Source organism: Salvelinus fontinalis, chromosome 3, assembly GCF_029448725.1.
Source record: "Salvelinus fontinalis isolate EN_2023a chromosome 3, ASM2944872v1, whole genome shotgun sequence".
Taxonomy (NCBI): domain Eukaryota; kingdom Metazoa; phylum Chordata; class Actinopteri; order Salmoniformes; family Salmonidae; genus Salvelinus; species Salvelinus fontinalis.
Window position 1 is genome coordinate 61,302,671 of NC_074667.1, and position 24,663 is coordinate 61,327,333.

The following is a 24,663-nucleotide window of genomic DNA, read 5'->3' on the forward strand; positions in this document are numbered from 1 at the left end:
GTCCTGGCCCCCCCTGTGTGCACGTTTTGTTTTTTGCCCCAGCAGTACACAGCTGATTCAAATAACCAAAGCTTGATGATGAGTTGGTTATTTAAATCAGCTGTGTAGTCCTTAGGTAAAAAACAAAACGAGCACCCAGGAAGGGCCCCAGGACCGAGTTTGGGAAACCCTGGACTAGAGGACGGGTTTTGTTGTATCCAACTTCCTCCTCCCCGTCTTTGATGGTGGCTGTCACGCACACCTGTTTAATATATGATGACCTCCACAGACGATTCTAACCTGCTAGGCCCACATGGCATTAAAAAGTAGACGTTTATTCCATGCCATAAAATTTCATTTTACACTGTCTATTCACTCACTGGTAAATGTAAATAGAAATTGGACTTTGATGAAAGATTGTCGATGAAATTGACCTAACTGATTTTGCAGTGTAATCACGTATGATGTGAACAGATGGGCGATTGGGCAAAACTAATCAAGCGTATGGAACATTGAGCTATGTACGGAAGCCGAATAAGGACCTGCTGGTGGATTTTTGAATCTGACATGACAGCTATTTCTCACACATAGCCAGAGCTACTTATCGAAAGGGGGTTCGGGATTATCTCTTTGCTCTAAAAACAAAGTGAGAGATCTTAACACTTTGCTACTAAATACATCTGGATTGCATCTGCCATTCTGTAAATGCTCATTGCCACGGTACCGGTAGTTACTGCTAACAAAGCAATTACGGATCTGACAAATCAGTGCGACCAGGTAAAGGCTTTCTTTGGCGGCACTTTCAACATGAAGCTACTAGCTAGCTACCTAACTAACAAGCTAACTAGCCAAATAACCAACGTTAGCCATATAATATGTCATTGAGTTGTCTTTATCGTTTACACTTGGCTAGCTAACAATGTCTACACTCGTTCATTTGTTAGATGTTTATGTAGCTAGCTAACGAGCTAATGTCACTTGCGGCGAAATGCGAGGCCGTATCGGCCTGCTTGCCCAAACCGGCCAGGGACTCCCTACTTTATTAGCTAGCAAAATTGCTAGCATACAATGCGGAATACTTGCGGGGGCAAAGCTAGATTAGGTAACGTTGGCTAGTTACGTATTTAGTTTATAATGGGGACTGATTACTACTAACTAACTAGTTAACGTTAGGTAGGTAGCTAAATTACTTTGTCAACGTCAGTTGATGTGATATTTGTTTTGATTCCAGGTTGGTTTTGTAGCTAGTCCTGATGCTAGGGATTTAGAATGCGTTCTTTGCATTCCGACCCTTGACTGACGCGTTCTATTCTTCACTCTGCTTCTGATGTGATGTTGGCCTAGAGAGACAATTCTGCTTGTGACAGCGACACTAGTAGAAACAAAAAACTATGTAGCCGGTGGAGGCTGTAAGGAAAATGTAGAGAAACATTCGAGTCACTCTTTTCTGTGTGTGTGTGTGTGTGTAGGATGGAGTGGCAGCCGGATGAACAGGGTTTGCAGCAGGTGCTCCAGCTGCTGAAGGACTCTCAGTCTCCAGACACAGCCACACAGAGAGCTGTGCAGGAAGTATCCTCTCAAACACACAGCAGTGTGTCAGCGTTCGAGAGAGAGAGGCTGTGTGTGTGTGATTGTTTTCCATACTTCATAATGTGTCTCCTCGGGGTGTGAGTGAAAGATGAGAGTCATGAATGTGTGTGTGATTGTTGGTGATTTGCCATGTTTATTGTTTTGTCAGTGAAGGGGTGTTCCTTAACAGTGTGTAGAAACTGGAACAGCTCAACCAGTTCCCAGACTTCAACAACTATCTCATCTTTGTCCTTACAAGCCTCAAATCAGAGGGTAAGTGTGTGTGTGTGTAGGATGTATATAAAATGGTTGCGAGCATTAGTCAGTGGTTACTAATCGTTCCCTCTCTCTCCCTCTTTCCTTTCAACCCCCCTGTAGATGAGCCGACCCGTTCTCTAAGTGGTCTCATATTGAAGAACAATGTGAAGGCCCACTACCAGAACTTTCCTCCTCTGGTAGCTGACTTCATCAAGAGGGAATGTCTCAACAACATCGGAGATCCCTCGCCCCTCATCAGAGCAACCATCGGTAAGAGAGAGAGAGAGTGTGTGTGTGTGTGCTGTAAAGTGAGTCAGGATGTGTGGGTGGTTGAGCCTCTGCAGGTACTGGTATCAGTCTGTGTGGGAGTATGCGTTAATCAGCAAGCTGAAGTGTGTGTGTGTGTGTATTCAAGTTTTAATGTCACATACAGTGAAGTCCTTCTTGCAGCTCTAAACCCAACAAAGCAGTAATGGATGTTAAAAATTACAAGGTAGAACAGAAACCCACAATAAATAATGTTGTGTATAAATGTGTATGTGCCGATTAGTTAGTGTGTGTGTGTAACCCTCTGCCTCCTGTCTCTCAGGCATCTTGATAACAACCATAGCATCTAAAGGAGAGCTGCAGACATGGCCTGAACTCCTCCCTCAACTCTGTAACCTGCTCAACTCTGAAGACTACAATACCTGCGAGGTCACACACACACACACACACACACACACACACACACACACACACACACACACACACACACACACACACACTCCCATCTAATCTTTAGATTGTTTATGTAGGACTTATGTTTAACTTTCTCTCTGTGTGTGTGTGCAGGGTTCTTTCGGAGCCCTGCAGAAGATCTGTGAGGATTCTTCAGAGCTGTTGGACAGTGATGCTCTCAACAGACCCCTGAACATCATGATCCCCAAGTTCCTACAGTTTTTTAAACACTGCAGCCCAAAGATCAGGTCTCTCTGTCTCAGTCTCTGTCTGTGTCTGTCTGTCTCTGTCTCTGTCTGTCTCTCTGTTTCTGTCTGTCTGTCTCTCTGTTTCTGTCTGTCTGTCTCCCAGATCATGTCTGTGCTCTTTCTTTCTCTCAGCCCTCGCTCCATGCTCCCTCCCTGACAAGTAGTTGATTTCTTCTTAAAGCAGCTATTGAATGCAACCAACTTAGTTTCCTCTCCCTCCCTCCTCCAGGTCTCATGCCATAGCGTGTGTGAATCAGTTCATCAGCAGTAGAGCCCAGGCTCTGATGGATCACATCGACACCTTCATCGAGGTGAGACGGGGGTTGTGACTAAAATGGCACCCTAGTCCCTATATAGTGCACTACATTAGACCAGAGCCCAAGTCCCTATATAGTGCACTACTTTTGACTGTGGTCTGTCTGGGTTGAATCCATCGGACAGACTTGAATAACTGTACTGTCACAGTTGAAAATGCTTATTATAAAGAACCCCACCCCCTCCTTTCTCCAGAGTCTAAATGTTTATTATAAAGAACCCCCCCCCTCTCTCGCCAGAGTCTAAATGTTTATTATTAAAGAACCCCCCCCTTTCTCCAGAGTCTAAATGTTTATTATAAAGAACCCCCCCCCTCTCTCTCCAGAGTCTAAATGTTTATTATTAAAGAACCCCCCCCCCCCCTCTCTCTCCAGAGTCTAAATGTTTATTATTAAAGAACCCCCCCCCCCCCTCTCTCTCCAGAGTCTAAATGTTTATTATTAAAGAACCCCCCCCCCCTCTCTCTCCAGAGTCTAAATGTTTATTATTAAAGACCACCTCCCCTCTCTCCAGAGTCTAAATGTTTATTATTAAAGAACCCCCCCTCTCTCCAGAGTCTAAATGTTTATTATAACGAACCCTCTCTCTCTCTCCAGAGTCTGTTTGCTCTAGCGGGGGATGAGGACTGTGAGGTGAGGAAGAACGTGTGTAGAGCTCTGGTCATGCTGCTGGAGGTCCGGATAGACCGACTCATACCACACATGCACAGCATCATACAGGTACCACCTATGAACTCTAACCTCTAACCCAATGACCTCATACCACACATGCACAGCATCATACAGGTACCACCTACGAACTCTAACCTCTAACCCAATGACCTCATACCACACATGCACAGCATCATACAGGTACCACCTATGAACTCTAACCTCTAGACCTATGACCTCATACCACACATGCACAGCATCATACAGGTACCACCTACGACCCCTGACCCCATGACCCTGTACACTTTTGACCTTTCACATACACTCATTCATCACTCAAATTCCATGCGTTTTTGTTAACGTCCTACACTCAATCTGTTCTGCTATTTCTCTCTCTCTCTTATTTTATCCTTTTCTTATGGCCCCATACCTCTTTTCCATATTGCCTTCTGTTTCTATAAGAAATCTCTCTCTCCCCAGTACATGCTCCAGCGTACCCAGGACCCAGATGAGAATGTTAGTCTGGAGGCCTGTGAGTTCTGGCTCACCCTGGCTGAACAGCCCGTCTGCAAGGAGGCCCTGTCTGGGCACCTGGTCCAGTAAGTACAAACCTGTCCGCACGCACGCGGAGGCAGTGGCACACTCGCACTCCAATACACACGCGCACAGACGGATACACATCAGACACACCGATGAAGTGATGGCCAGGGGAGTTTAGTCGGGGTGTAGCTGGATAAAGAGGACTAGTGTGGTTTGGTTGTCACCATCTCTCCTGTCTGTCTCCAGACTCATCCCCATCCTGGTGAACGGGATGAAATACTCTGAGATAGACATCATCCTCCTAAAGGTGAGTTTACAGACACAGTCAGTCTATGTCCCATTCCCAATGCACGACTAGAAAGAACAATGACTTAACATTCCCCCCCATCTTCCCCTCCTCTCTCCCTCTTCCCCCCATCTTCCCCTCCTCTCTCCCTCTTCCCCCCCATCTTCCCCCCCCCCCCCCCCCCCCTCCCCCCTCCCTCCCCCAGGGAGATGTAGAGGAGGAGGATGACACCGTACCAGACAGTGAGCAGGACATTAAGCCTCGCTTCCACAAGTCACGCACCGTCACCCTGCAACACGAGGGAGGAGAGGGGGAGGAGGGGGAGGATCACGACGATGACGATGACGACGATGACACGCTCTCCGACTGGAACCTGCGTGAGTGGTTGAGGGATTGCGTGACAGCTCAGCTGACCAATCAGAGCCAGGGAAATGGGATTGGCAGCTAATTTTTAGTGTTTGTCCCGCCAAGAGAGAAGACTTAGAGCCAGTGTTCTCAGTTGATGTTACTGATTACCCATGAAGACACACACCTGGTCTAAATCAGTCACTGTTTAACTAGCGGTGTAGGAAGTGTTTTAACCTCTTTTTCTCTTCTGTTTCTCTTCTCTGTTTTTCTCTCGTCTCTCTGTCTGTTTTTCTCTCTAACAGGGAAGTGTTCGGCGGCAGCGTTAGACGTGTTAGCTAACGTGTTTCGTGATGAGCTCCTCCCCCACCTGCTGCCCCTGCTGAAGGGCCTGTTGTTCCACCCAGACTGGGTCGTCAAGGAGTCGGGAATACTGGTGCTGGGGGCTATCGCTGAGGGTAACCCGTGACCTCCATCCCGTGACCTCCAACCCCTGACCTCCATCCTTTTTTATTTTCTTAATGGAAGTAAAAGCATGTTAGTCACCCCTCCTCTCTCCTCAGGTTGTATGCAGGGCATGGTTCCCTACCTACCAGAGTTGATGCCTCACCTCATCCAGTGTCTCTGTGATAAGAAGGCCCTGGTGCGTTCCATCGCCTGCTGGACTCTGTCCCGCTACGCCCACTGGGTGGTCAGCCAGCCCCCTGACTCCCACCTCAAACCCCTCATGACTGAACTCCTCAAGAGGATCCTGGACGGGAACAAGAGGGTTCAGGAGGCCGCCTGCAGGTGTGGGGGAGGGAGGGAGAGGTGGGGGTGTGTGGGGAGAGAGTGGTGGGGGAAGGTTTTTGAATGAATAAAGATGTTGAACTGAAATTCAAGGTCTTGATGAGATACGGCAATGAATAAATGTTTCCTGCTCTCTCTCCCCTTCGCCCTCTGCCCCCTCCCCTTTCTCCCTCCCTCCTCTCTCCACCCTCCCTCTCAGTGCGTTTGCTACCCTAGAGGAGGAGGCCTGTACAGAGCTGGTTCCCTATCTGAGCTTCATTCTGGATACTCTGGTCTTCGCCTTTGGAAAATACCAACACAAGAACCTGCTCATACTGTACGACGCTATAGGAACGCTGGCCGACTCTGTAGGACACCACCTCAACCAACCGGTTAGTATGTAGTTAGGCTAGATATACACCCCTTCTAGTTACCCTCAGTTTCCCTTTCGGAGGACGGTAGTTAGTGTTCGGAGGACGGTAGTTAGTGTTCGGAGGACAGTAGTTAGTGTTCGGAGGACGGTAGTTAGTGTTCGGAGGACGGTAGTTAGTGTTCGGAGGACGGTAGTTAGTGTTCGGAGGACGGTAGTTAGTGTTTGGAGGACGGTAGTTAGTGTTTGGAGGACGGTAGTTAGTGTTCGGAGGACGGTAGTTAGTGTTCGGAGGACGGTAGTTAGTGTTCGGAGGACGGTAGTTAGTGTTCGGAGGACGGTAGTTAGTGTTTGGAGGACGGTAGTTAGTGTTTGGAGGACGGTAGTTAGTGTTCGGGGGACGGTAGTTAGTGTTCGGGGGACGGTAGTTAGTGTTCGGGGGACGGTAGTTGGTGTCCGGGGGACGGTAGTTGGTGTCCGGGGGACGGTAGTTGGTGTCCGGGGGACGGTAGTTGGTGTCCGGGGGACGGTAGTTGGTGTCCGGGGGACGGTAGTTGGTGTCCGGGGGACGGTAGTTGGTGTCCGGGGGACGGTAGTTGGTGTCCGGGGGACGGTAGGTGGTGTCCGGGGGACGGTAGGTGGTGTCCGGGGGACGGTAGGTGGTGTCCGGGGGACGGTAGGTGGTGTCCGGGGGACGGTAGGTGGTGTCCGGGGGACGGTAGTTTTCGGCTCATTTGTTTATATTTTTTCTATGACTGTTCCTGTTTTTGTTTTTTAGAAGTTTTAACCATCTCTCCTCTTTTCCTCCCCGTCTCTCTCTCCTCTCCTCTAGGAGTACATAGAGAAGCTGATGCCTCCTCTCATAGCCAAGTGGAATGAGCTGAAGGATGAAGATAAGGACCTGTTTCCTCTGTTAGAGTGTCTGTCCTCTGTCGCTACAGCCCTCCAGAGTGGCTTCCTGCCCTACTGTGAACCAGTCTACCAGCGCTGTGTTACACTGGTGCAGAAAACACTGGCTCAGGCTATGGTGAGACGCGCGCGCACACACACACACATATATGACCAAAAGTATGTGGACACCTACTCGTCGAACATCTCATTCCACAATCATGGGTATTAATATGGGGTTGGTCCCCCCTTTGCTGCTATAACAGCCTCCACTCTTCTGGGAAGGCTTTCCACTAGATGTTGGAACATTGCTGTAGGGACTTGCTTCCATTCACCCACGAGCATTAGTGAGATCAGGCTCTGATATTGGACGATTAGGCCTGGCTCGCAGTTGGCGTTTCAATTCATCCTAAATGTGTTCGATGGGGTTGAGGTCAGGGCTCTGTGCAGACCAGTCAAGTTCTTCTACGCTGATCTTGACAAACCGTTTCTGTATGGTCCTTGCTTTGTGCACAGAGACATAGTCATACTGAAACAAGAAAGGGTCTTCCCCAAACGTGTTGCCACATAATTAGAAGCACAGAACCATCTAGAATGTAATTTTATGCTGTAGCATTGAGATTTCCCTCCACTGGAACTAAGGGGCCCGATCCATGAAAAACAGCCCCAGACCATTATTCTTCCTCCACCAAACTTTACAGTTATCACTATGCAGCATCCTATGATGGTGCCATTTTGAAAGTCTCTGAGCTCTTCAGTAAGGCCTGCACCTGTCAGCAGCGGGTGTGGCTGACATGTCCAAATCCAATAATGTGAAGGGGTGTCCACATACTTTTGTATCTATAGTGTCAAAGACGCACAGTTATCATCAGTGATTTAAAGATAGAGTGGTTTTTGATCTTAACACTCTCTCTCCCCCCCAGATGTATTAACTCTCTCTCTCCCCCTCTCCTCCCCCCCAGATGTATTAACTCTCTCTCTCCCCCTCTCCTCCCCCCCAGATGTATTAACTCTCTCTCTCCTCCTCCCCCCCAGATGTACAGCCAACAGCCAGACCAGTACGAGGCCCCTGATAAGGATTTTATGATCGTGGCCCTGGACCTCCTCAGTGGTCTGGCTGAGGGCCTGGGGGTCCACGTTGATCAGCTGGTGGCCCGGAGCAACATCATGACACTACTGTTTCAGTGCATGCAGGTACGGGGGGTGTGTTTTCAGTGTTAACTCTACCTTTGTGTGAATGTCTAGGTCAGTGGTCACCAAGCGGTCAATCTCCATTTTGGGTCAGTCTTAGTGGAGGGGGCGGAGGTGTCTCCCTTTTTGGTGGAGGGGGCGGAGCTGTCAGTCTTAGTGGAGGGGGCGGAGCTGTCAGTCTTAGTGGAGGGGGCGGAGCTGTCAGTCTTAGTGGAGGGGGCGGAGCTGTCAGTCTTAGTGGAGGGGGCGGAGCTGTCAGTCTTAGTGGAGGGGGCGGAGCTGTCAGTCTTAGTGGAGGGGGCGGAGCTGTCAGTCTTAGTGGAGGGGGCGGAGCTGTCAGTCTTAGTGGAGGGGGCGGAGCTGTCAGTCTTAGTGGAGGGGGCGGAGCTGTCAGTCTTAGTGGAGGGGGCGGAGCTGTCAGTCTTAGTGGAGGGGGCGGAGCTGTCAGTCTTAGTGGAGGGGGCGGAGCTGTCAGTCTTAGTGGAGGGGGCGGAGCTGTCAGTCTTAGTGGAGGGGGCGGAGCTGTCAGTCTTAGTGGAGGGGGCGGAGCTGTCAGTCTTAGTGGAAGGGGCAGGCTGAGGGACGGTCAGTCTTAGTGGAGGGGGCAGGCTGAGGGAGGGTCTGTCTTAGTGGAGGGGGCAGGCTGAGGGAGGGTCAGTCTTAGTGGAGGGGGGCAGGCTGAGGGAGGGTCAGTCTTAGTGGAGGGGGGCAGGCTGAGGGAGGGTCTGTCTTAGTGGAGGGGGGCAGGCTGAGGGAGGGTCTGTCTTAGTGGAGGGGGGCAGGCTGAGGGAGGGTCAGTCTTAGTGGAGGGGGGCAGGCTGAGGGAGGGTCAGTCTTAGTGGAGGGGGCAGGCTGAGGGAGGGTCAGTCTTAGTGGAGGGGGCAGGCTGAGGGACGGTCAGTCTTAGTGGAGGGGGCAGGCTGAGGGACGGTCAGTCTTAGTGGAGGGGGCAGGCTGAGGGACGGTCAGTCTTAGTGGAGGGGGCAGGCTGAGGGAGGGTCAGTCTTAGTGGAGGGGGGCAGGCTGAGGGAGGGTCAGTCTTAGTGGAGGGGGCAGGCTGAGGGAGGGTCAGTCTTAGTGGAGGGGGGCAGGCTGAGGGAGGGTCAGTCTTAGTGGAGGGGGCAGGCTGAGGGAGGGTCAGTCTTAGTGGAGGGGGGCAGGCTGAGGGAGGGTCAGTCTTAGTGGAGGGGGGCAGGCTGAGGGAGGGTCAGTCTTAGTGGAGGGGGCAGGCTGAGGGAGGGTCAGTCTTAGTGGAGGGGGGCAGGCTGAGGGAGGGTCAGTCTTAGTGGAGGGGGCAGGCTGAGGGACGGTCAGTCTTAGTGGAGGGGGCAGGCTGAGGGACGGTCAGTCTTAGTGGAGGGGGCAGGCTGAGGGAGGGTCAGTGACCAAATACAGGCCAGTCAGTCCAGTAGAATAAAGAACACATCATTTCAGTTTAAGGTCACTCAGCTGTGCCTCACAAGTAATACAATGTTTATTATGATGTGGATGATGTTTATTACGAGTGGATCATATCCTTCTGAAATGGTCTGAGTAGAACTACAGGGTGACTCAACCACAGCCAGTATGCAGTGATAATGTACTGGGCCTGTAGCCTACTGCCCTCATTACTACACAGCTGGTTTTAATTGGTTCTTGTAGTTAACATGTTGTATCTTGTAGTTAACATGTTGTATCTCTATATAGACCATGTAGTTAACACACACATGTTGTATCTCTATATAGACCATGTAGTTAACACACACATGTTATATCTCTATATAGACCATGTAGTGTAGTTAACATGTTGTATCTCTATATAGACCATGTAGTTAACATGTTGTATCTCTATATAGACCATGTAGTTAACACACACATGTTATATCTCTATATAGACCATGTGGTGTAGTTAACATGATGTATCTCTATATCTCTACATGATGTATATCTATATGTATCTCTATATAGACCATGTAGTTAACACACACATGTTGTATCTCTATATAGACCATGTAGTTAACACACACATGTTATATCTCTATATAGACCATGTAGTTAACATGTTGTATCTCTATATAGACCATGTAGTTAACACACACATGTTGTATCTCTATATAGACCATGTAGTTAACACACACATGTTGTATCTCTATATAGACCATGTAGTTAACACACACATGTTATATCTCTATATAGACCATGTAGTTAACATGTTGTATCTCTATATAGACCATGTAGTTAACATGTTATATCTCTATATAGACCATGTAGTTAACACACACATGTTATATCTCTATATAGACCATGTAGTTAACATGTTGTATCTCTATATAGACCATGTAATGTAGTTAACACACACATGTTGTATCTCTATATAGACCATGTAGTGTAGTTAACATGTTGTATCTCTATATAGACCATGTAGTTAACACACACATATGTTATATCTCTATATAGACCATGTAGTTAACATGTTGTATCTCTATATAGACCATGTAGTTAACATGATGTATCTCTATATAGACCATGTAGTTAACACACACATGTTATATCTCTATATAGACCATGTAGTTAACATGTTGTATCTCTATATAGACCATGTAGTTAACACACACATATGTTATATCTCTATATAGACCATGTAGTTAACATGTTGTATCTCTATATAGACCATGTAGTTAACACACACATGTTATATCTCTATATAGACCATGTAGTTAACACACACATGTTATATCTCTATATAGACCATGTAGTTAACATGATGTATCTCTATATAGACCATGTAGTTAACATGTTGTATCTCTATATAGACCATGTAGTTAACATGTTGTATCTCTATATAGACCATGTAGTTAACATGTTATATCTCTATATAGACCATGTAGTTAACATGTTATATCTCTATATAGACCATGTGGTGTAGTTAACATGTTGTATCTCTATATAGACCATGTAGTTAACACACACATGTTATATCTCTATATAGACCATGTAGTTAACATGTTATATCTCTATATAGACCATGTAGTTAACATGTATCTCTATATAGACCATGTAGTTAACATGTTGTATCTCTATATAGACCATGTAGTTAACATGTTGTATCTCTATATAGACCATGTAGTTAACATGTTATATCTCTATATAGACCATGTAGTGTAGTTAACATGTTGTATCTCTATATAGACCATGTAGTTAACACACACATATGTTATATCTCTATATAGACCATGTAGTTAACACACACATGTTATATCTCTATATAGACCATGTAGTTAACATGTTATATCTCTATATAGACCATGTGGTGTAGTTAACATGATGTATCTCTATATAGACCATGTAGTTAACATGTTATATCTCTATATAGACCATGTAGTTAACACACACATGTTATATCTCTATATAGACCATGTAGTGTAGTTAACATGTTGTATCTCTATATAGACCATGTAGTTAACACACACATGTTGTATCTCTATATAGACCATGTAGTTAACACACACATGTTATATCTCTATATAGACCATGTAGTGTAGTTAACATGTTGTATCTCTATATAGACCATGTAGTTAACATGTTGTATCTCTATATAGACCATGTAGTTAACATGTTATATCTCTATATAGACCATGTGGTGTAGTTAACATGTTGTATCTCTATATAGACCATGTAGTTAACATGTTATATCTCTATATAGACCATGTGGTGTAGTTAACATGTTATATCTCTATATAGACCATGTAGTTAACATGTTATATCTCTATATAGACCATGTAGTTAACATGTTGTATCTCTATATAGACCATGTAGTTAACATGTTGTATCTCTATATAGACCATGTAGTTAACATGTTGTATCTCTATATAGACCATGTAGTTAACACACACATGTTATATCTCTATATAGACCATGTAGTGTAGTTAACATGTTGTATCTCTATATAGACCATGTAGTTAACATGTTGTATCTCTATATAGACCATGTAGTTAACACACACATGTTATATCTCTATATAGACCATGTAGTTAACACACACATGTTATATCTCTATATAGACCATGTAGTTAACATGTTATATCTCTATATAGACCATGTAGTTAACACACACATGTTATATCTCTATATAGACCATGTAGTTAACATGATGTATCTCTATATAGACCATGTAGTTAACACACACATGTTATATCTCTATATAGACCATGTAGTTAACACACACATGTTAACTACATGGTCTATATAGAGATATAACATGTTAACTACAGGGTCTATATAGAGATACAACATGTTAACTACATGGTCTATATAGAGATACATCATGTTAACTACACTACATGGTCTATATAGAGATACAACATGTTAACTACACTACATGGTCTATATAGAAATATAACATGTGTGTGTTAACTACATGGTCTATATAGAGATACAACATGTGTGTGTTAACTACATGGTCTATATAGAGATATAACATGTTAACTACATGGTCTATATAGAGATACAACATGTTAACTACATGGTCTATATAGAGATACAACATGTTAACTACAGGGTCTATATAGAGATACAACATGTGTGTGTTAACTACATGGTCTATATAGAGATATAACATGTTAACTACACTACATGGTCTATATCGAGCTATAACATGTTAACTACATGGTCTATATAGAGATAAACCATGTTAACTACATGGTCTATATAGAGATACAACATGTTAACTACATGGTCTATATAGAGATACATCATGTTAACTACATGGTCTATATAGAGATACATCATGTTAACTACAGGGTCTATATAGAGATACAACATGTTAACTACACCACATGGTCTATATAGAGATACATCATGTTAACTACACCACATGGTCTATATAGAGATATAACATGTTATATCTCTATATAGACCATGTGGTGTAGTTAACATGATGTATCTCTATATAGACCATGTAGTTAACATGTTATATCTCTATATAGACCATGTAGTTAACATGGTTTATCTCTATATAGACCATGTAGTTAACATGTTATAGCTCGATATAGACCATGTAGTGTAGTTAACATGTTATATCTCTATATAGACCATGTAGTTAACACACACATGTTATATTTCTATATAGACCATGTAGTGTAGTTAACATGTTGTATCTCTATATAGACCATGTAGTGTAGTTAACATGATGTATCTCTATTTAGACCATGTAGTTAACATGTTGTATCTCTATATAGACCATGTAGTTAACATGTTATATCTCTATATAGACCATGTAGTTAACACACACATGTTGTATCTCTATATAGACCATGTAGTTAACACACACATGTTGTATCTCTATATAGACCATGTAGTTAACATGTTATATCTCTATATAGACCATGTAGTTAACACACACATGTTGTATCTCTATATAGACCATGTAGTTAACACACACATGTTGTATCTCTATATAGACCCTGTAGTTAACATGTTATATCTCTATATAGACCATGTAGTTAACACACACATGTTGTATCTCTATATAGACCATGTAGTTAACATGTTATATCTCTATATAGACCATGTAGTTAACATGTTATATCTCTATATAGACCATGTAGTTAACATGTTATATCTCTATATAGACCATGTAGTTAACATGTTATATCTCTATATAGACCATGTAGTTAACATGTTATATCTCTATATAGACCATGTAGTTAACACACACATGTTATATCTCTATTTAGACCATGTAGTTAACATGTTGTATCTCTATATAGACCATGTAGTTAACACACACATGTTGTATCTCTATATAGACCATGTAGTTAACACACACATGTTATATCTCTATATAGACCATGTAGTTAACACACACATGTTGTATCTCTATATAGACCATGTAGTTAACACACACATGTTGTATCTCTATATAGACCATGTAGTTAACATGTTGTATCTCTATATAGACCATGTAGTTAACATGTTGTATCTCTATATAGACCATGTAGTTAACACACACATGTTATATCTCTATATAGACCATGTAGTGTAGTTAACATGTTGTATCTCTATATAGACCATGTAGTTAACATGTTATATCTCTATATAGACCATGTAGTTAACATGTTGTATCTCTATATAGACCATGTAGTTAACATGTTATATCTCTATATAGACCATGTAGTTAACATGTTGTATCTCTATATAGACCATGTAGTTAACATGATGTATCTCTATATAGACCATGTAGTTAACACACACATGTTATATCTCTATATAGACCATGTAGTTAACATGTTGTATCTCTATATAGACCATGTAGTTAACATGTTGTATCTCTATTTAGACCATGTAGTTAACACACACATATTGTATCTCTATATAGACCATGTAGTTAACATGTTATATCTCTATATAGACCATGTAGTTAACATGTTGTATCTCTATTTAGACCATGTAGTTAACACACACATGTTATATCTCTATTTAGACCATGTAGTTAACATGTTGTATCTCTATATAGACCATGTAGTTAACACACACATGTTGTATCTCTATATAGACCATGTAGTTAACATGATGTATCTCTATATAGACCATGTAGTTAACATGTTATATCTCTATATAGACCATGTAGTTAACACACACATGTTGTATCTCTATATAGACCATGTAGTTAACACACACATGTTATATCTCTATTTAGACCATGTAGGTAACATGTTATATCTCTATATAGACCATGTAGTTAACATGTTGTATCTCTATATAGACCATGTAGTTAACATGTTATATCTCTATATAGACCATGTAGTTAACATGTTATATCTCTATATAGACCATGTAGTTAACATGTTATATCTCTATATAGACCATGTAGTTAACATGTTATATCTCTATATAGACCATGTAGTTAACACACACATGTTGTATCTCCAGGACACCATGCCAGAGGTGAGGCAGAGCTCCTTTGCCCTGCTGGGTGATCTGACCAAGGCCTGCTTCCCTCATGTTAAACCCTGCATCGGTAACCACCTATACGATCTCTTCATCTCTCCTCTTCTCCTACTAACTGTGTAACTACCAGTCTATCATACTCCTTATGTTATCTACCGTCCTCCCTTTCTCTTCCCCTTGGCTTTCTCTCAATGTGTCTCTGTGTGTGTCCCCAGCTGAGTTCATGCCTATCCTAGGGACCAACCTGAACCCAGAGTTCATCTCTGTGTGTAACAACGCTACCTGGGCCATTGGAGAGATATGCATGCAGATGGGTGAGTCTTTCTGCGTGTAGGTTTGTACACACAGATAATATGTACATGTGAGAGGTGATTTATAATTACTTAGAATAATCATCTGTTTAAAAAGAAATGTTGTTCTTTAATACACAAATCAGTTGTCAGTTTCTATGCTGCTAGCATGAGTTATCTTAATGATATATTTCTCTGCTTTGGTTCTCCCCCCCCCCCCCCATCTGTCTCCATCTATGTCTCCGTCTATGTCTCCATCTCCCCCCCCCATCTGTCTCCATCTATGTCTCCATCTATGTCTCCATCTATGTCTCCATCTATGTCTCCATCTCTGCCCCCCCCCCATCTGTCTCCATCTATGTCTCCATCTCTGCCCCCCCCCCCCCCCCCATCTGTCTCTGTCTCCATCTATGTCTCCATCTCTGCCCCCCCCCCCCATCTGTCTCCATCTCTGCCCCCCCCCCCATCTGTCTCCATCTATGTCTCCATCTCCCCCCCCCCCCCCCATCTGTCTCCATCTATGTCTCCATCTATGTCTCCATCTCTGCCCCCCCCCCCCATCTGTCTCCATCTATGTCTCCATCTCTGCCCCCCCCCATCTGTCTCCATCTATGTCTCCATCTCTGCCCCCCCCCCCCCCCCCCATCTGTCTCCATCTATGTCTCCATCTCTGTCCGTCCCCCCCATCTGTCTCTGTCTCCATCTCTGTCTCCATCTCTGTCTCCATCTCTGTCTCCATCTCTGTCTCCATCTCTGTCTCCATCTCTGTCTCCATCTATGTCTCCATCTCTGCCCCCCCCCCCCATCTGTCTCAAACTATGTCTCCATCTCTGCCCCCCCCCATCTGTCTCAAACTATGTCTCCATCTCTGCCCCCCCCCCCCCCATCTGTCTCTGTCTCCATCTGTCTGTAGGTGTAGAGATGCAGCCCTATGTGTCTCTGGTCCTGAACCAGCTGGTAGAGATCATCAACAGACCCAACACACCCAAGACCCTGCTGGAGAACACCGGTACACACACATACTGAACACACACATACTGAACACACGTACACACACATACTGAACACCGGTACACACTGAACACCGGTACACACTGAACACCGGTACACACTGAACACCGGTACACACTGAACACCGGTACACACTGAACACCGGTACACACTGAACACCGGTACACACTGAACACCGGTACACACTGAACACCGGTACACACTGAACACCGGTACACACTGAACACCGGTACACACTGAACACCGGTACACACTGAACACCGGTACACACTGAACACCGGTACACACTGAACACCGGTACACACTGAACACCGGTACACACTGAACACCGGTACACACACACACACTGAACACCGGTACACACACACACACTGAACACCGGTACACACGCTCAGATACTGAACACCGGTACACACGCTCAGATACTGAACACCGGTACACACGCTCAGATACTGAACACCGGTACACACGCTCAGATACTGAACACACGCGCAGATACTGAACAGATACTGACAGATACTGAACACACACGCAATCATTGGGTTTGTTTGACATTGTAGCTGATGCATTTTGGGTAAACTGTGACTGACTCATCTACAAATAATAATGAGCAGTTATTTATGATAAAAAGTGATTTGTACATCAGCGTACAGGCCCAACTAGGCCCAACTGTACCTGCTGGGTGTTTGTACACATGAGTGAGGCTCCTCCCATTTTTTCCCAGCCATTACGATTGGTCGCCTGGGCTACGTGTGTCCTCAGGAGGTGGCTCCGATGCTCCAGCAGTTCATCAGACCGTGGTGAGTCTGTCACACATTTGACGAGACGTCTAGTCCTTCACGTCACTGATAATTATCAACATGTTTAGATTGCCTGGTATGTGACGCGGTGGTGTGTGTGTGTGTGTGACAGGTGTACGTCCCTACGGAACATCCGTGACAACGAAGAGAAAGACTCCGCCTTCAGAGGGATCTGCATGATGATTGGTGTAAACCCTGGGGGAGTGGTCCAGGTAAGAGGGAGGGACCTGCATGATGATTGGTGTAAACCCTGGGGGAGTGGTCCAGATAAGAGGGAGGGACCTGCATGATGATTGGTGTAAACCCTGGGGGAGTGGTCCAGGTAAGAGGGAGGGACCTGCATGATGATTGGTGTAAACCCTGGGGGAGTGGTCCAGGTAAAAGGGAGGGACCTGCATGATGATTGGTGTAAACCCTGGGGGAGTGGTCCAGGTAAGAGGGAGGGACCTGCATGATGATTGGTGTAAACCCTGGGGGGAGTGGTCCAGGTAAGAGGGAGGGACCTGCATGATTGGTGTAAACCCTGGGGGGAGTGGTCCAGGTAAGAGGGAGGGACCTGCATGATGATTGGTGTAAACCCTGGGGGGAGTGGTCCAGGTAAGAGGAAGGGAGATAGATGATGATTGGTCTAAACCCTGGGGGAGTGGGCTATAAGGACTAGGCAGAACTAGGCTATATCCTATAGGACTAGGCAGAACTAGGCTATATCCTATAGGACTAGGCAGAACTAGGCTATATCCTATAGGACTAGGCTATATCCTACAGGACTAGGCAGGACTAGGCTATATCCTATAGGACTAGGCAGAACTAGGCTATATCCTATAGGACTAGGCAGAACTAGGCTATATCCTATAGGACTAGGCAGAACTAGGCTATATCCTATAGGACTAGGCAGAACTAGGCTATATCCTATAGGACTAGGCAGAACTAGGCTATATCCTATAGGACTAGGCAGAACTAGGCTATATCCTATAGGACTAGGCAGAACTAGGCTATATCCTATAGGACTAGGCAGAACTAGGCTATATCCTATAGGACTAGGCAGAACTAGGCTATATCCTATAGGACTAGGCAGAACTAGGCTATATCCTATAGGACTAGGCAGAACTAGGCTATATCCTATAGGACTAGGCAGAACTAGGCTATATCCTATAGGACTAGGCAGAACTAGGCTATATCCTATAGGACTAGGCAGAACTAGGCTATATCCTATAGGACTAGGCAGAACTAGGCTATATCCTATAGGACTAGGCAGAACTAGGCTATATCCTATAGGACTAGGCAGAACTAGGCTATATCCTATAGGACTAGGCAGAACTAGGTTATATCCTATAGGACTAGGCAGAACTAGGCTATATCCTATAGAACTAGGCAGAACTAGGCTATATCCTACAGGACTAGGCAGAACTAGGCTATATCCTACAGGACTAGGCAGAACTAGGCTATATCCTATAGGACTAGGCAGAACTAGGCTATATCCTATAGGACTAGGCAGAACTAGGCTATATCCTATAGGACTAGGCAGAACTAGGCTATATCCTACAGGACTAGGCAGAACTAGGCTATATCCTATAGGACTAGGCAGAACTAGGCTATATCCTATAGGACTAGGCTATATCCTATAGGACTAGGCAGAACTAGGCTATATCCTACAGGACTAGGCAGAACTAGGCTATATCCTATAGAACTAGGCAGAACTAGGCTATATCCTACAGGACTAGGCTATATCCTATAGGACTAGGCAGAACTAGGCTATATCCTATAGGACTAGGCTATATCCTATAGGACTAGGCAGAACTAGGCTATATCCTACAGGACTAGGCAGAACTAGGCTATATCCTATAGGACTAGGCAGAACTAGGCTATATCCTATAGGACTAGGCTATATCCTATAGGACTAGGCAGAACTAGGCTATATCCTATAGGACTAGGCAGAACTAGGCTATATCCTACAGGACTAGGCAGAACTAGGCTATATCCTATAGAACTAGGCAGAACTAGGCTATATCCTACAGGACTAGGCAGGACTAGGCTATATCCTATAGGACTAGGCAGAACTAGGCTATATCCTATAGGACTAGGCTATATCCTATAGGACTAGGCAGAACTAGGCTATATCCTACAGGACTAGGCAGAACTAGGCTATATCCTATAGGACTAGGCTATATCCTACAGGACTAGGCAGAACTAGGCTATATCCTACAGGACTAGGCAGAACTAGGCTATATCCTATAGAACTAGGCAGAACTAGGCTATATCCTACAGGACTAGGCAGGACTAGGCTATATCCTATAGGACTAGGCAGAACTAGGCTATATCCTATAGGACTAGGCTATATCCTATAGGACTAGGCAGAACTAGGCTATATCCTACAGGACTAGGCAGAACTAGGCTATATCCTATAGGACTATGCAGAACTAGGCTATATCCTATAGGACTAGGCAGAACTAGGCTATATCCTATAGGACTAGGCAGAACTAGGTTATATCCTACAGGACTACGCAGAACGTAGCACGTGTTGCTGTCATCATTTTGTTTTTATTTAACCTTTATTTAACCTGGCAAGTCGGATAAGAACAAATTCTCATTTTCTATGACGACCCACCTGTTCTCGCTGCTTCCAGTTCAGTGTCTTACCTGTGAGATCAGATGTGTGTGTGGTGTCAGCTAGAGGAGGTTATAGCCTGTTAATATGGGAGGAGAAGCACGGGGCAGTTCTCTAAGGAAATGTACGTCCTACATAGGATTTAGGCTATAGTTTACTACAGTAAACTGTTTACACAGTCCTTCTGTAGGGTGAAGTAACATCACAGAATGTGTCTCTCTGCAGGACTTCATCTTCTTCTGTGATGCCGTGGCGTCCTGGGTCAGCCCTAAGGAGGACCTGAGAGACATGTTCTACAAGGTGTGTGGAGGACCCAACTTTCTCTGTCCCAAGTGGCACCTTGTTCCCTTCATCTGCACTACTGTCGTGTACTATGGAAGGGAAGAGGCTGCCATTTAGGACGTGTCCTGGGAAAAGCTTTGCTTGGCCCAGATCCTTACTAATATCTCTGTGTGTGTGTGTGTGGGGACTGTATGATAGTGGGATGTTAATCATAATAGCAGATAATTATTCCATACATATTGTTTCTGTTGTCATTTCTTTGTTGAGTAATCAAGGTATTTTCTCCTCTGTCTTCCCCTTTCTCTCTCTCCTCTTTCTTGCCCCCCCCCCCCAGATCCTCCATGGTTTTAAGGACCAGGTAGGAGAGGAGAACTGGCAGCAGTTCTCAGAACAGTTTCCCCCCCAGCTGAAGGAGAGACTGTCTGCCTGCTACGGCGTGTAGAAACCCCCCCCTAACCTAACGGCAGGTACACACTCACTCTAAATATGACCATTCCAATGTTATTTCTGTCACACTTCTTTTAGATGGCACTCCCTGGTTGTGATCCTCATCCAGAAATCTCTCTCCCCCTCCTTCCCTTTCCCCCTCCTTCCCTTTCCCCCTCCTTCCCTCTTCCCCTCCTTCCCTCTTCCCCTCCTTCCCTCTTCCCCTCCTTCCCTCTTCCCCTCCTTCCCTCTTCCCCTCCTTCCCTCTTCCCCTCCTTCCCTCTTCCCCTCCTTCCCTCTTCCCCTCCTTCCCTCTTCCCCTCCTTCCCTCTTCCCCTCCTTCCCTCCTTCCCCTCCTTCCCTCTCTTTCCCCCTCCTTCCCTCTCTTTCTCCCTCCTTCCCTCTCTTTCTCCCTCCTTCCCTCTCTTTCTCCCTCCTTCCCTCTCTTTCTCCCTCCTTCCCTCTCTTTCTCCCTCTCTCCCTCCTTCCCTCTCTCTCCCCTCCTTCCCTCTCTCCCTCCCTCTCCAGGTGAGCCAGTAGTAGAGGAGGAAGGTGAAAAGGAACTCATCCATCTGTGTTAATGCCCTGAACTGATCTGGGGGGAGGGGGAGAGGGACCCATCACGCCATTGGCCGCTCCCCTTGACGGACGGCCCTCACGCCCTATGTATTTCTCCATAGCGGGAGGGTGGGCGGGACTTGGGGAGGGACAGGGGGACACCTCTAGATGAGAGATTAAGGGGACCCAACCAACACAGAGAAACCAACTAAGGTAGGGACAGATAGAGGGGGGTACCTACATTCAGAAGGAAAAGGTTCCAACACAGAAACGGGTAGGGACAGATAGAGGGGGGTACCTACATTCAGAAGGAACAGGTTCCAACACAGAAACAGGTAGGGACAGATAGAGGGGGGTACCTACATTCAGAAGGAAAAGGTTCCAACACAGAAACAGGTAGGGACAGATAGAGGGGGGTACCTACATTCAGAAGGAACAGGTTCCAACACAGAAACAGGTAGGGACAGATAGAGAATGGAGAGTGAGGGAAAGAGAGAGAGAGAGAGATATGTAGGGGCCAGCTAGACTGCAGTAGAGAGAGGTAGGGGCCAGCTAGACTGCAGTAGAGAGAGGTAGGTAGGGGCCAGCTAGACTACAGTAGAGAGAGGTAGGGGCCAGCTAGACTGCAGTAGAGAGAGGTAGTTAGGGGCCAGCTAGACTGCAGTAGAGAGAGGTAGTTAGGGCCCAGCTAGACTACAGTAGAGAGAGGTAGGGGCCAGCTAGACTACAGTAGAGAGAGGTAGGGGCCAGCTAGACTGCAGTAGAGAGAGGTAGTTAGGGGCCAGCTAGACTACAGTAGAGAGAGGTAGGGGCCAGCTAGACTACATTAGAGAGAGGTAGGGGCCAGCTAGACTGCAGTAGAGAGAGGTAGTTAGGGGCCAGCTAGACTACAGTAGAGCGAGGTAGAGGCCAGCTAGACTGCAGTAGAGAGAGGTAGGGGCCAGCTAGACTACAGTAGAGAGAGGCAGGGTCCAGCTAGACTGCAGTAGAGAGAGGTAGGTAGGAGCCAGCTAGACTGCAGTAGAGAGAGGTAGGTAGGAGCCAGCTAGACTGCAGTAGAGAGAGGTAGGTAGGAGCCGGCTAGACTGCAGTAGAGAGAGGTAGGTAGGGGCCAGCTAGACTACAGTAGAGAGGGGTGGGTAGGGGCCAGCTAGACTACAGTAGAGAGGGGTGGGTAGGGGCCAGCTAGACTACAGTAGAGAGGGGTGGGTAGGGGCCAGCTAGACTGCAGTAGAGAGGGGTGGGTAGGGGCCAGCTAGACTACAGTAGAGGGAAAGAGAGACTTAACAGATTTTTAAAATCAGATTGTAGAAAAAATACACCACACAGAGAGCCATAGACAGAGACAGGCACTCCCACAGTAAGACACACACACTTGCAATACCTAGAGCTTTGTGTAGATGGCGCTGTTACACTAGTCAGACATACTCAGACACTACCAGTAAGGGATTAACAGTCAGTGAGGGACAGACGGCGTGTTGGGGACAGACAGCGTGTTGGGGGCAGACAGGTAGGTGTCTAGCCTCTGTTGATTTCTGGGAGATGTCTCTTTTTTCCGGGGTAAAGGATATTCTATATGAATGAAAATTCATCCTGTTATTACTAGATCACTGGTTCCCTGCTGATCTCCTCCAACAAGCATGCTTTGTTTCTGTCCTTTTCCCTAAGGAATGCTTTCTTCATATTACTATCGTGAGAGAATTCTCATGTTCTCTTCTAGATAGACAGGGGATAACTAACCTCTTGGTTCATACGAGTCACCATTATAAGAGGGAGAGAAATAGGGTTTAAATAATACCTGTTATTCTTACGTAAGGTTAGGAAACTACAGATTACAGCCTCAAGATCACGTCTCTAGTTGTACCTGTTTGTGTGTCGTGTCTGAGTTTGTTTACCTATTGTTTACCGTACATGACACTGTTGATTGTTTTAATAAGGTAACGATTTAACACTTGACTCCTCCCACCCCATTGTCCTCCACCTGTAAACTGTGACCAACTGTGTGTGTGTGTTGCCATAGTGATATCTTGAGGAAAGAGATTAAACCCATAATTGTTTATCCTGATAACGTGTTACAAGAGGTCCATCTTTTGTTGCTTTTTGTTTCTTTTTTTAATTTGCTGCTACTATTTTTTTTGTTTCCATGGTGAGCTTAAATGAACACAAACAAAACATTGTTTATTTTTAGTTTTGTGGTTTTGCACTTTTTATTTTTTATTTTTGTATTAAGGATGTTTTTAACCTTCCCTCATAAAGGACATCTGAATTCTAACGTCCGTGTTCTATTGTTCAGTGTAAAGTGTCTCTTGTTGTTCAGTGTAAAGTGTCTCTTTCTTGTTGTTCAGTGTAAAGTGTCTCTTTCTTGCTGGCAAAGCAAAAGTAGGAAAACTAATGGCAAATAAAAAGTAGGAAAACTAATGGCAAATAAAAAGTAGGAAAACTAATGGCAAATAAAAAGTAGGAAAACTAATGGCAAATAAAAAGTAGGAAAACTAATGGCAAATAAAAAGTGAAACTGCGAGTAATCCGCACTTTTACGACTGACTGTGTGCTGACTGTGTGTGGGCACATGTTTGTATTTCCTAGGGAAAGGAGGTTGTAGCTGGAACTAGCCTACTGTGTGTGTGTGTGTCTGTGTGAGAATAGTGATGTTATCCTTTTACTATTCTTCACTTTGTTCCAAGATAAGAGCACAATATCCCTCCAGCAGGACAGCGGAGCCAGGACTCATACAGACAGATGGCAAACACAGAATACCAACAGCTTACGTCCCAGATGCCACTATGTTCCCTATATATATTCCTCATAGGGCTCTGGTCAAAAGTAGTGACTTTTAAAGGGAATAGTGCCATTTTGGACACCGGCATAGAGTTGGATAGAGGGTGCACTTGAACAGAAACTGTTATTGAGAATGTGCCCGCGAGCCAACTTTATGTACAGTATAGACAGCTGTGAGGTTGTCAGCAGTTTGAGGCCAGGATTCAATCCGATCGCCCCTTTTTTGGCTAAGCACCTTTTTATTAAAGGCAATGTTCCCACGTTCACGGAGACCGCATTCACGGTAAACGCTGCTTATGTCAGCTCAATTGGAAATTACCTTTAAATGTCATGAGGCAGATCTATAAAGGATTTGAATGAATCCCAGCCTTAGTGTCATTAAAGGGGACGTTCAGTCTTTTGGCTTTTAAAGTTAGCTGAAGTTTAGTGGCTGTTTGAAATAATTTAACCAGGGATTTCAGTTTCTCCTGAACCATTGTTCTTCACCCTGAAAGTATTCAATCTAACATTAAGTTGTAAAATCCTGAACTTCCCCTTTAATATCCATATCTCAACTTTAGTGAATTTGGACACATTTTGCACAGATAGATGTATAGATGACTGACTGACCAGGACTGTGATCATAGAAGCGATAAACTAATCAATGTATCATTCAACAAAGACAATCTACATCTCCCCCATTCTGCTATCTCTATTTCTATCAGTTTAGATTTTAGATTTTCATGTTTTTGTATCCATTTAAATTGATTTCAAGATGTTTTTTTTGTCAGGTTTCAATGTTCTGCAGTAGATCGTTTGGACTCGTTATGATATTGTGATGACTTAATTGGTTAATTAATAAATGCAATCATCAAGTGTC

General features: G+C 44.9%; 1 protein-coding gene across 5 annotated transcripts; it reads left to right on the plus strand.

Annotated features, from left to right (window-relative positions):
- The first annotated feature begins 469 nt into the window (after positions 1–469).
- LOC129851276 (transportin-2) lies at positions 470–24,663 on the plus strand. Of its 5 annotated transcripts, none has more exons than XR_008758948.1 (25): positions 471–756; positions 1,449–1,548; positions 1,746–1,821; positions 1,927–2,076; positions 2,396–2,502; positions 2,641–2,774; positions 3,004–3,085; positions 3,686–3,808; positions 4,220–4,338; positions 4,526–4,586; positions 4,771–4,942; positions 5,216–5,368; positions 5,474–5,699; positions 5,899–6,070; positions 6,881–7,075; positions 7,972–8,130; positions 15,037–15,124; positions 15,270–15,368; positions 16,258–16,353; positions 17,080–17,155; positions 17,268–17,367; positions 19,986–20,060; positions 20,377–20,509; positions 20,997–22,021; positions 22,131–24,663. XR_008758948.1 is itself a non-coding variant. In XM_055917701.1 (24 exons), exons 2-23 carry the CDS (start codon positions 1,450–1,452, stop codon positions 20,482–20,484), a joined length of 2,670 nt encoding a protein of 889 aa, XP_055773676.1. In that variant the 5' UTR covers positions 470–756; position 1,449; the 3' UTR covers positions 20,485–20,505; positions 20,997–24,663. The 5 variants fall into 5 exon arrangements, 2 of the variants coding, with proteins under 2 accessions (XP_055773676.1, XP_055773675.1); XR_008758949.1 differs by having other exon boundaries at positions 20,997–21,664; positions 21,735–24,663; XR_008758950.1 differs by having other exon boundaries at positions 20,997–21,602; positions 21,634–24,663.